General features: G+C 53.0%; 1 protein-coding gene across 1 annotated transcript; it reads left to right on the top strand.

Moving 5' to 3' along the window:
• Positions 1 to 307: 307 nt before the first annotated feature.
• On the top strand, positions 308 to 8,598 carry CD40LG (CD40 ligand). Its single transcript, XM_052814069.1, has 6 exons — positions 308 to 2,164; positions 3,989 to 4,126; positions 5,312 to 5,357; positions 5,659 to 5,715; positions 6,017 to 6,079; positions 8,085 to 8,598. The coding sequence occupies exons 1-6, from the start codon at positions 2,009 to 2,011 to the stop codon at positions 8,453 to 8,455; spliced, it is 831 nt and encodes a 276-aa protein (XP_052670029.1). The 5' UTR covers positions 308 to 2,008; the 3' UTR covers positions 8,456 to 8,598.
• The last annotated feature ends 3,805 nt before the right edge of the window (positions 8,599 to 12,403 follow it).

Genomic DNA, 12,403 nt, shown 5'->3' on the forward strand with positions numbered 1-12,403 from the left:
CCACGCACGGCAGGGCTGCAAGCCCAAAGGACCGGGACCGGGTCCAAAGCCCAGTGACGCCAAGGGGACCCCCCTCTTGCGACCCAACACGGTGCATCCCCAACACTGTTTGGATCACCTTGCTGCTGCCAGGAGGATGCTCCTGTGGGAGCTGGGAAGCCCTGGTGAGCTGGACAGCAAGGCAGCCCTTGGATGGCAAGGGTGCGTGGGCAGCCCTTGGGGCACGGGCATCCATGGGGGGGACCCCCGGGGCCACTCTCTCCTCTGGAAGGCAAAAGTGACACTGGGGGACTGGCCCTGGAGCTGGCAGCCCCATCCTAAAGCTCCCCTTGTCGCAGAGGGGTGATAGTCCTGGCACGGTGAGGGGTTACACGGCTCCCAAGCACCAGCCAGAGCCTCAGCCCCAGGCTGTCCTCTGCCCAGCTGTCAAATTACTCCCCACGAAGACCCTGGTGCCATCCCACAGTTGTGATTTGGATGCTATATTTAGGAACATGGTGACCTGCCAAGGTCAAACTCTTACTTGGTTGCAGAGATGTTTGTGCTTCGTTACCAGCTTTTGCATTTGCAGCTCACAGCGCCCTAACCACACAGGACAGGATGCGAGAGAGTGGGTAGACAGTAAAAGCGAATGCTGGACTCCATCCTGCAACACTCTGAGCAGCCCTGACAAGGCGCTGTGTACCCTCCTTTCCTGGGGCTGCTGGCGAGCAGCACCCTGCTGAGCACCCCACTGCTTCTAGCAGGATCCAACCCTTTATTTGCTGCATGCACATCTGATAAGAACATTGCCTTTAGCATGCTACTTTCAAAACAACTTTACGTGATGGGTTGATGACTACCTTCAAACCGGCCCCCCAGCCCTCCTCACAGTACATCCTCGCAGCCCTCCTCCTCTGCACCCCAAAAGAAACCCAGATTTATCCTCTTTACATGGAGAAAAGGAGGTCTGTCCCTGTTGCAAGCAGTGAAGACCCCTCCGCATTTACCCTAAATTATTTTATCGGTGGTGCATGGCTGCACAAGTGTCGGATGCTTGAAGAGCTTGGGGGCAGGACCTTGCCTCCCTGCTGCTGACTTGAGAGGTGTGGGTGCATAGAGGGGACACGGGTTGCCCAAAGTTGCATGGTGGTGATGCTGGGAGGTCAGCAGCTGGCAGGAGTGCCCAGCATCCCCACCAGTCCCTTTCATGCCCAGATACATAGATATAGGTAACACGGGTAAGTAGGGACGGGGTCTGAGGTGGCTTGTGCCCTTGGGTGCAGGGTGAGCACCTCACTAGGGTACCAAGAAAGCTGCTTAAAACTTGTGTCTCCAAAGTGATGGCCAAGCACCAAGACCCAAAGTCCCGCTGTCTGTCGAGGAGCATGAAAGCCGTGCCCACACTAGGGTCGCAGTGCCCATAGAGATGGTCCTTTCTCCAGCCTACCCAGGCAGAGACTTCACCCATGGGGAGCACAAGGGAAGGCCAGAAACCAGCACAACCCGCCTGCCTCAGTCAAGTGCCTTCACTGCAAAATCAACCTTCTCATGAAGGAAACAGGGGGCAAAACCCCTTTCTTCCTCTTTTGAGAAACAACTGACTTTCCGAGTGCTTCTTAGCCCCTGGCATCCCACAGTGCTGTTCAGCAGCTCTGTCTGTGTATTCATGGTCTTCACTTCTTTGAACACAACTTGCCATGAAACTTTCATCCACAGCAGGAAAAAAAACACTGGCGCATACTCTGGACTGTTTCGAGGGCAAATATGAATATACGGAATAAGAACCTCTTTCTGCTTCTGGTAGAACAGTAGGAAAAAGTATGGAAGTGCACCAGAGAAGAAAGTCTAAGCAACCTTTTTTGTTGTGGGAGATGGTAGTGAACAAACCTACCCACTACGAAGAGTTTTTTCCAGGAAGTGTAGGTTGCTGCAACCTGTATCCCTTGAGCAGCGGGTGCTCACACAACAGTTCTCATGCTACTTGCAAGCAGCACATTTGAAGGAGCCCCAGCAACGTGCACGGAGGATGAACGAACCCTACAGCCCTGCAACGCCCCGACCCATCAGCAGCACCTCGCCCAGCACCATGAAAATGTTCATGGGCTTCCTCACTGTATTTACTGTAGCACAGATGATTGGGACCGTACTCTTCTGTTTGTATCTTCACATGAAGATGGATAAGGTAAGTGGAGAAATAAAGTTGTCTCTGCTGGATTGCTAACGCGATTTGCCTTCAGCCGTGGTGAGATGTGCTCACCAAAAGGATGAACGTGGTAGAAGATGATGCTGGCCACCAGATGGACACAGGAGTGGCATTTATTATACCCGTGTTCTCATTTCTGCTTTAATTTGCCACTAAGATGTACGCTGAGGAAGAGATCTGTTCCCTTCATTAACAAGACGAGAATGGATCAATCAAGAAGAGCTGTTAATAGCAAAGCTGGCAGCCAGCGGCCAGTCTGGGGAGAAGAGAGTGTGGTTTAAACACACAAGTGGCTATTTTTAGGCTTGTTGGTGTTTTTTTTGGTGCCATAGCACTTGGCAGCACTGTGACACTAATTGCGAGGATGGGGAGGTCCAGAAATGAAATTTTTTTTTAGTGTTTGCATGTATGAATTTGACCAACATCTCACTTCAGATGCTGTCTTTCTGCTTAGGGAAGAAAAGACTGGATCTTAGTACTTTGTCTTTTTTTGAAGAGACACAGTATCCGTGATCCTGTCCCATACTTGAGACAATATTTACCAAAAAATTAAAAACTGAAACACTCTTTTTGAGGTTGCCATGACTGCAGCCACACTTCACAATGCTTAAAATGACTGATCTAAAGCTGCTTTCCTCCAAAGCAGAAAAGACTACCCGCTAAAGAAATGAAATGCGTCTAAAACGCAGAATGAGTTCTCCTTACCAGATACAATGATAAGATCATCATTACTGATTTTTAAACATGTTGTCTCAACTTAAATTGAAATTTAAGTGGATGAGTTCTGATCTTCAAGGGTCGAGAGCAATCCTGAGCTAGAGGGGCTTAAAAGTCGGGGGGATGGAAGGGGACTTCACTGCACAGAGGCTGCAGCTGGGGGTGAAGGGGTGGGTAGAGGATCCCTGGCAGAGCGAAACGTGGCTGCACGGGGCCGTGGCGGAGGATGAGAGGCAGCCGAAATACGGTCACAGGTGGCAGGAGAATTTCAGCTGCCTTCAGAGCTCATGGCAGCGCTTCAAACCCGACCCTCCACATCCCAGTGCTGCCTGCGCTGAGTGCTCTGGCGGGCTGTGTGTCCTCACGTCTGTCTGCACTTCTCTTTACTGTTTAGCTGAATGTTAGGTTTTTACGAAAAACAAGTGTCAATTCAAAAATCAGTATTTTTATATATTTATATATATTTTTATATATTTATTCTTTTTTTGGCTTTCTGATTCTTTTTAATCTGAGGCTCTTGGCAGAATTCAGCCCTAACCCACAAGTCCTTTTGGTCTCTTGGCAGCTCTTTTAGTCAATAAGCTAGCTGAAAAAATGAAAAGCCACCCTGCACGGCCAGGGCAGCGCGAGCACCCCAGCTGCCTGCCAGGGCCACTGGGGCAGCAGCAGCGAGCCCTGAGCCACTCGTTGAGATTTCTGTGCTGCTGTCTGTAAATGCAGGCGAGTGGGTATTTGCCATCTGCCTTTTGGAAAAGGCAGAGTGGGAAATTTAAATTCATTATCAAGGTGGTAGAAAATAGGAAGGGATCCTGAGCAGTCCTCCTTTTATCCAGCATTGCCAGCAAGGGTCAGCCCCCTGGATGCAATTCCCGGTGGATGCGGGTGCAGATGCTGTGCCGGGTGGCTGGTGGGAGCACTCGGTACCTGCAGTATGTCTGCCCGGCTCATCCCGATGCTGAACAACTGACCCTGAGCTTTCCAGGCTGCCATTTATTGCTGGCAGGAATACAGCGTGGTTCCGCTGCCAGCTGTTGCAGGTTTCCCACTAACATCCCATTCACCCTTTCTTCTCTCTCCTCCCGGCAGATGGAAGAGGTGTTGAGCTTAAATGAAGATTACGTGTTCGTGAGAAAAATACAGAAATGTCAGACAGCAGAAGGTCAGAAGTCGACATTATTGGACTGTGAAAAGATTTTAAAGGGCTTCCAGGACCTCCAGTGCAAGGTACACTGCTGTTAGGAGGATAAAGACCCCATTGAAGGTGGAGGGGGGCTCCCAGAGGCACACACACAGCTTCACCCCAAGCTTTTTTTTATCTTGGGGCTGCATAGCACATGCCCTTTTTTTACACTATATTGCTCTCATTGAAAAATCTCATCCATTTTTTTCTCAAAATGGTCTTGGCCAGAGCACGTCCAGCTGCAGCATGCCGAGGGGTGCTTGGGGCTCACGTTGGCGGGGATGGAGCTGCAGCCACCCTGGCTCTGCGCTTTGATCCTGGTCTGAAAAACATTGATTTTCTGCTGTCTGGCACCTTGCTCTGATCCTGTGCCGGGTGGCTGTGAGGATGCTTGCAGCCACCCGCCGCTGGGAGCACTTTTACACCCACGTTGCCCAGGTGTCGATGACGGTGCAAGGCTTGGGCCAGGCGGCACGGCTCCTGGCGAGGAGGAGGAAGATGCTATGCAAATGCCACCCTACGGGCTCAGGGATGGCACCTCCAGCCAGTGCAGTGGCTCGTCACATTTGGGTACCAAAGAGCCAGCCTGCACTGCAATGTCCTCTTGGCGCGGCTGAGGGCTGCCCAGCCAGGGATGAGGTGCTCTCAGCCTGCTCAGCCCTTGAATTCGCTGTTTAGGAGTGGCTTTCCTGGCCAGAGCAGGCAGGAGAGGGATATTTCTTCCTCGTTGTCAGTGCCCGATGGCATCAAATGCCTCAGCTAAACCTTCAGGTTTGCATCAGTACCGAACTAACAACAGAAAACTGTCTCTGAGATGGGCCCTGCTCAGCAGTCCTGAAAACCCCCTCTTGTAGGGGCAGGGATGTGCCCAGCTTGCTGGGCAGCATCTACAGCATCTCTGACATGGTTTTAAATGAAAAGGAGATTTTTTGTTTGTTTCTTTCTTTTTTTTCAAATAAACTTTCCCCATCACATCATTTTAATTGCATAAAACCTAAGATCATAAACCCTACAAACCCCTTGCTGCAAACAGCTTGTCAGCCCATGGCCATAATGTGATCCTGGGGAAAGTACTGGAGGGACTCTGCAGTTTCGGGTACGCTCTGCCAAGAGCTGGCAGAACTGTTGGGGCCAAACAGCACCAACCTGAGCACCCTTTACACGGAAGCTTTCAAAATCATTGATTTGTACATCTTAAAAGAAAATAAATATTTTTGCTGTTGTTACAGGATGGGGGAGCCGGCAAGGGACAGCCCAAGTTTGAAATGCAGAGAGGTGAGTTTCCTGGTGCCATCAGTGCACCCGTGGCTTGCTAGGGGCAGGAGGAGTAGGTTGGCCTGGGAAGGGGTTTCCTTCACCTTGCGACAGCCCGCTGGTGCCCCAGGGCACGGCACGGAGGCAGGGGACCGGGTCGGGGTTTGGAGCATCCCCATGGGGGTAGGACTGTGCACGGCATGGGGCTGGCAGAGGGAGGCACTGGGCATGGCTGTCTCACCAGGGCAGGTGGCTCTGGGTGCCATGTTGCCTGAAGTCAATGAAAATGAATCCAAAATTAATTGGCCTTTTTGCATTGCAGGCCATAAGCACCATGAGCATCTCCATTTGATGCACAAAAACGAGACGCCCGTGGCAGGTAAGGGGCAGGCACATCCAGCTCCTGTTCCCACAGTGGGCAAGGTGGCACAGTCTTTATCCCTCTTTGTCCCTCGGAGGCTCCACCTTGAAGGCAACTGAGTGTCTTTGCTGAGCAGAAGCCAGATCCTGCCGCACTCAAAGCTGGGGGTGGACTTTGGAGACTGTGTCTCTGAGCTGGATTTGGCCCACACAGAAATATCAAGGGTGGGAGGTGCCGCGGTCTCTGCAGAGGAGCTGTGCTGCTGGAGGGGGACAGCGGGTACCGAGGCATCGCTAACACCAACTTTTCTGAATTGCAGCGGAGAAGAGGCAGCCGATTGCAGCCCACCTGGCAGGTCAGAAGAGCAACAAGGTAGTCTCAGGTAAGACAGACCCGCTCGGCACTGCCTTGGCCAGGGACCCAGTGGGGCACGGCAGCGTGCATCCCCGAGCCGGACCCTGCAATCCTGCCCCATGGCTCTGTAAGGGTAGGGACAGGGACAATACAACCCCAGCATGAAAGCATGTCGTCCCCAAGACACAGCAAACCTCCCAGTGGTCACGTCACCACGTGCGCCTGTGCCACATGGGGTTCACGCATCCCATGCCAGCTGTCCTCAGTAGCCTTATATACGCCTTCCTAGAAATGCACCGCAGTGGCTTAATCTTTACAGTGTTTTTTATGAGCGGAAAACTATTTCTCTTTGTATTTAAGGAAACCAACCTCTCACTTTTCTTTTGGACTCAAAACACAACGCTTTTGCTCTCCTGGCCACGTCTTGCCACGCTGACTGCTGCGGGAGGGCTCTGCTGGCATATTGTATCTGCTGATCTAATCATCCTCCCACCTGTAGTGGTCCTGGTAGCAATATGGGCTGGCTGATGACTTTACAGTCGCAACATAGATAGCTCCAAACTGATTTAGGCAAGCTGCACTTATTCACACCTATGGCCGCGTTAGGTTTGAGAAACGCACGTGAGTCCGTTTGCATTCGTGCATCCCTCTGCACGGACTGTGGTTGCTCTCGCAGCTCCATCCGCCAGTGTAGCCTTAGCTAAGGGGCATCCTGCAAGAGCAAGGATTACCGAAGTGAGTAAGAGCTTGCAAGGTCAGTCTCTCAATCTGGCAAAGATTTCGCAATCTGAGCACTTTTGATTTAATTCTGGAGTAACTGCCAGTAATCTGCAACTGCTCTTTCCATCTCTGACGCAGCATTTCACCCAGGGCTCAGTCTACCTGTGGAAAGCTTAGTGTTAGATAAGATCAAAGAAGCAAGAAACTCACTGCATTTTAAAACTCCCTGCTTAAGCACTTGCTGAGCCTATAAAGCAGGTTGAGATTGCCCCGAGAGCAGCAGCTGCCTGGAGCTCGACTCAGCCTCGGCAGTCGGGCACAGAGGAAACATCCCTGCGGGATGCACGGGCACGGACCATGGGCTGCGTGGCTCCCCCAGGACCGCCCGTGCCACCCCACTGTGGGGACTGGGACTCTGGGCTGAGACAGTTGAACCCGTTATTCCCCTTGGAGCCAGGTTGCTCACTGTTGCTGCTCTCACAGGTGTCCCTGTAGGCTGGGGAAAGCGGAGGGCCAAAATCCCTCCCGGAGGTCGTAGCTGAGCTCAGCCCCTATGGCCGTGGCTTCCCCGTCTCTGTATTGACTTATCTGTACTGACTCCAGCAGGAGTGTGAGTTCATGCGCTACTCTGATGACACCAGTAGTGCCCCAAAAGCTATGGAAGTAGCAGGTCTGCATGGGCAGTGGTCCTGGTGGTGGGAGGCAGCACTTGCCGTGCAAAACCCTTCCAGCTCTGCATCCTGCAGGCTGGGATGTTCATTTTTGTGCTTCCTTGGCAAAGTCTTGCCTTCTGCGGAGGCCAAGTGGAGGAGGGACTTTGATGGAAAGGCAGTACCCAGTTTGGAAAAACTATCTGCCCTGGGATGGGTGCCTCTGAAGATAGGAGCTGCAGTGTGTTTTGGCAGCGTGCTGAGGGCTCGGAGGCTGTGCCACCAAAAGCCATGAAGAGAGCAACCCTACAGGGGTGGACACGGGGTGTTTGGCTCACGGTGGCAACTGCGTGCAATCCTCCACGCTAAGAATTTCCACTTGGTTGGATGAAGGAAGCAAAATGCTCCTCTGCTCGCATCATTGATTCAAGGGTGTCAAAGCCAGTGACCAGAAACATGGGTTAAACATGTCCTGGCCTTTGGGAAGGGGACCTTGCTCCCCTGGGCTGGGGATGGTGTCCTGGGGTGGGCAGGACCCACTCCCGCACCCTGCAGCAGACAGAGGCTGTGATGCCAAATGTCTGTAGGGTGTCCCCCCAAAATCAGCCTGCCAAACTGGATGTCTCCTTCTCCCAGCTCATCCGCCATGCTTTCCCCTTACAGTGCTAGAGTGGCAGACAACGACGTATGGCCCCATGAACAACAGCTTGATATCCTACCAGGAGGGGAAACTGAAGGTGAAGGAAGCAGGGCTCTACTACATCTACTCCCAAGTCAGCTTCTGCACCAAGGCAGCGACTTCGGCACCCTTCACCCTCTATATTTATTTGTATCTCCCCATGGAAGAGGACCGGCTCTTGCTGAAGGGACTAGACACACACAGCACCTCCAAGTCTCTCTGTGACCTCCAGTCCATCCGGGAGGGAGGTGTCTTCAAGCTCCGGGAGGGTGACATGGTCTTTGTCAACGTGACAAACTCAACACAAGTGAACTACAGCCACGGCAGCACCTACTTTGGCATCTTCAAGCTGTAGTGAGGAGGGGACTGACCTGAGCTGGGGGTCCAGCCTGACTTCGTTGAGCAAAGTGGCTTTCCCTGTTTCCCGTATTTATGTTCCTCTGCCTCTTTGGTTTTCTTGTTTCTTAATTTGTATATTTTGTTATTTATTAATGAACACAAACGGAACAAAGTTTGAAGCTGTTGTTGTCTGCACTTTGCTTTTTTCTTTCGTTGCCAACGGTTTGGTACATGCTGGTGTGTGTCTGAGTCCACCATGCCCTGCGCGCCTGGCAGGGTGGATGTCCCCGTTATGTCACAAGAGCTTTATTTAGCAAATTCTACTATCAACGTTTCTTTCCTAACAACGTAGGATGGCTCAGGGTAGTACTCCAGCCAAGCTAGGTTCATACATATCTCCCATACCAATCTGCCTACAAAACATCAACGGAAAAACATTAAAAGGCTTAGGAACGTCTCCTCTAAAGGAATCAATCAGCCAAACGCTGTCCGTATGTGCTAGCTGCTGGTGATGCATCGTTGCCACCCTAACTGTCTGCTTTATCTTGAGAACTGCCTTTTTTCCACCCATGCCTATCTACGAAACTCAACCAGCCTTCTTGTTTAGGGTGACACTGCCTTGGTCGTGTTCACGCTCGGTGACAATTGCCCTCCATCAGAGGGGCAATCGGTGGCCCAGGGGGACTGCTGATTTCAAGCCAGAGTGCGAGTAAGGCACCAGCAGCGCTCTGCTCTCAGCGACCCGAATCCGCTCGCCAGACTGTCCTCCTCCCACCTCTGCAGGTAGAGGACCCTCTGCCTGTGGGCCGTTCACTCCCCTGTGGAAGGGGTGTTGGCCGCCACCATCAAATTTGGACCTGCCTCCTCTCCTGAGACCCCTCCTACCCTAGGAGGAGGACCAGGAAAGCATGGAGGTGGCAGGACCAACTGCTTCTTCCCAAGCCCTCCAAGGTGCATGTGCAAAGCATCTTCTGGCTGCCCTCAGTGAGGATGTGGCACTTTTCCTGGAGCTCCAGGAGAGCAGGACTGTGCAGACGGGCAGGAGCCCATCTCGGGCAGGGGGTATATCTGGGTGACACACATGACCCTCTTCTCCAGCTTGGCCCGCAGGGAAGGTGAGCTGAGCAACAGCAGGGCACAAGGATATTGATGCAGCATTTTTCAAAAGCATCTAAAGATGCCAAAGGTGGCAAGCCTGGAGCATTTGATTGTACGGGTCATGCTTGTCAGAGTGCAAAAGTTTGGAAATACTCCTGGAAGCCAACAGGTTTGCAAGTGGAAGAGCTTTCAGATTTGGGCAGTCCTTAGGGTTTGCTTGGCTGGAGGCTGCAGGTCTGGTCCTAACACAGTGCCTGAGTGCCACCACTGCCAGGACAGTCAGGGCGGTCTTTGCACAGCTCATTGCAGTCCTGGGTGACCGGCTTGGCCCCCTCCCAAAGATGGGGAGGCTTAGAGACAGTCTGGTTTTACTATAATTTAATATGTATTTGATGGCCGTTCTCCAAAACTGCCTATCACCATCAGGGAACGGACCGCTCTGACGCTGTGTATAAAAACTACTTATTTAACTAAAACCATCTTATATTCCTCAACAGAGAGGGACTGTGTGCCAAGGGACTGCGCATGGCCGTAGCTCTGTTTTGCAGCATATTTCAATGTTCATGGTTCCCCCTTCCCGAGTGTGGGGTTTCATCCACTGCAACTAATACAATTTATGAATTAAGAGATAGGTGCTTTGTATGCTTTAAACGCCGCTCACCCTTCTCGGCCCCAGGCTGGGATTTCCCCAGGGTCCTGCTTGGGGTCTGGGGACCAAAAGGGCAGAGGGGTGGCACTGGGGGGCACAGTGGGGACAGCCAGTCCCAAAAGCCTCTGGGGGCAGCCATCCCACCCTGCTCCTTGGGGCATCTTGGGGTGCCAGGGCCATGCAGCACCAAGGGCATTTTGGCTGGAAGAGAGAGCAGGGACCCCCCCTGCCCTGGGAAGGCAGGGAGGCATCAGTGCTGGAGCCCCCAGCACAGCTGTGGAGCAGAGGGGTGGGAGCTAATTTAAGGGAATTTAGGACACCTGGCTGGAAGAGGACTATTCCTGCTTGCCCTAAGGTCACGGAGCCTGCAGGGACATGTCTGCTTTGGAGCAGAGGGATGGATGCTGCACGAGGTGGGATCCTGGGGTGGCAGGGGCTGGGTGGCTGCTGCCTCCTGCGGTGGCGTGGGTCCCACCACCTCCTGAAGTGGCATGGGTCCCACCACATCCCCGCTGCTGCTGAAACCCGGCCAGCCCCTGCGGGCTGGGCTCGCGGAGTCAGTGCTGGTGTGGCTGGAGAGCCCCGAACCTCTGCAGGGGAGGTGGAGGTGCCTGGCCGTGGTGGGAGTGTGAGTGGGAACCACAGGAGAAAGCAAAGATCATGCAAAGCGGCGTGGTCTGAGAAAGGGGAAAAAGCTGGCTGGGAGCGAGCAGATGAGGAGAGGAAGGGATTGCTGCGAGGAGCTTGTGCGTGGCCATTTTCGGGTGCCCAAAACCTTCAGAAGCAGAAACGCTGTTTGTCATGGGCGAGGGGAAATTGTGATCGGTGCGCAGCTTTGAAATCCCCCCGCAGCCCCCCGGCTTTGGTGGCCAGGAGCACCCACCGGAGGGTTTGGGCCAGGCTGCGATCCCCAGCCCAAATCACTGAGAGGGGATCCAGGAGCGGCAAATCACATGGAGAAATAGATTTTCATGCGTGGTTGGGGGAAACAAAGAGGGGAGGAAAAAAAAATAGGCACAAAACAACTTAATAAATTCTGCAGCAAGAGCAGCAGATGCCAACTGCCGCCTCCCCTGCCCACCTGGCCCCAGCCCCCTGCCCGCACTGCTGCCTTCCCAGGGCTTTTGTTTCTTGGCTCCAGTTACTTCGCTTGCCAAAAATAGCCCGTGGGATTCAGATGTGAGGTAGTGCGTGGGAGGGGAGGAGATGCGATTGCTACCATCCAGCTGTGGCCGTCTCCCGAGCGGCTTTGTTCTCCTCCCTGGCCCCTGCCCGGTGCCGTGGCGGGTACAGGTTTCCTCTTGCCGTGGAAAGTTTGAAGGTCGTCAATACATTGATTTTTCCCTTGACGTGGAGCCCCTCTGTCACTCCTTGGGCTGCGGATTTTAGCTTTTCTGAACTGATTTTTGTTTTTCTTTCTGAGTAAAGAAGGGAGAAGGGGATGAGAAGGTGATGAGTACGTGGGGCACATCAGCAGGACTGGCACAGAGGGCCATGGATGAGCAGCATCAGGAGCAAGCAGCAGTGTAGTTATCTGCTGGGAGGGGTGCTTGCATGGCTCAAGACACACTGAGCTCACCAGCAAATATATATATATATAAAATATATATTTTAGTTCTATATAAGAAATGAGATTTTGGGTGGTTTTTTTTCCTTAAAAAAAGATTGGGATGCCAGTTTCCAAGCTGGGTCTCTCCACCTTGTGCCACTGAGCTCAGGGCTGCTGGGCAGCAGGAGCTGTAGGATGGCCGGCCATGTGCTGTGTGTCTGTGCATGGTAGCCACTCGGGTGACAAGTGTGTCCTAGCACCTCTGTGCACTACTTTGGGTCTTTTTTTTTTTTTTCCTTATCCCCCTTCTCAGGCACCGTGTGCCTGGGTACCAGCCTTACCTCGGCACCACTTGCTTGGTGACAGCCCTTTCTCCTGGTCGGGGCAGGGTCCCCACTGGCAAGGTCCCCACCTTTTCTAGGAGGCCAAACCCATTCCATGCACCCCTGCCTGGGGGCAAGGGAGACTTCTCCCTCCCATTTATTTTGGATTCGGGTGCACTTGTCCAGCGGAGCGGTGCTGCACCGGCACGGTTAGTGGGAACAGCCCACCCACCACAAACGGTCGCCTCCAGGACATCCCCAGCCGCGGCGGTGGTTTGGGCTGCACAGATTAAGCTGTTGGGGTTTTTTTTCTGGTTTTTCACAGTGGTCATCCGGAGCCAAACT

Source organism: Harpia harpyja, chromosome 18 (genome assembly GCF_026419915.1).
Source record: "Harpia harpyja isolate bHarHar1 chromosome 18, bHarHar1 primary haplotype, whole genome shotgun sequence".
Lineage (NCBI taxonomy): Eukaryota > Metazoa > Chordata > Aves > Accipitriformes > Accipitridae > Harpia > Harpia harpyja.

Excerpts from the sequence above, each read along its gene's own strand:
- CD40LG (XM_052814069.1), top strand. The coding sequence starts at position 2,009 with ATGAACGAACCCTACAGCCCTGCAACGCCCCGACCCATCAGCAGCACC. Across the intron at positions 5,716-6,016 it reads AAACGAGACGCCCGTGGCAG|CGGAGAAGAGGCAGCCGATT; the intron begins GTAAGGGGCAGG and ends TCTGAATTGCAG. Across the intron at positions 6,080-8,084 it reads GAGCAACAAGGTAGTCTCAG|TGCTAGAGTGGCAGACAACG; the intron begins GTAAGACAGACC and ends TTCCCCTTACAG.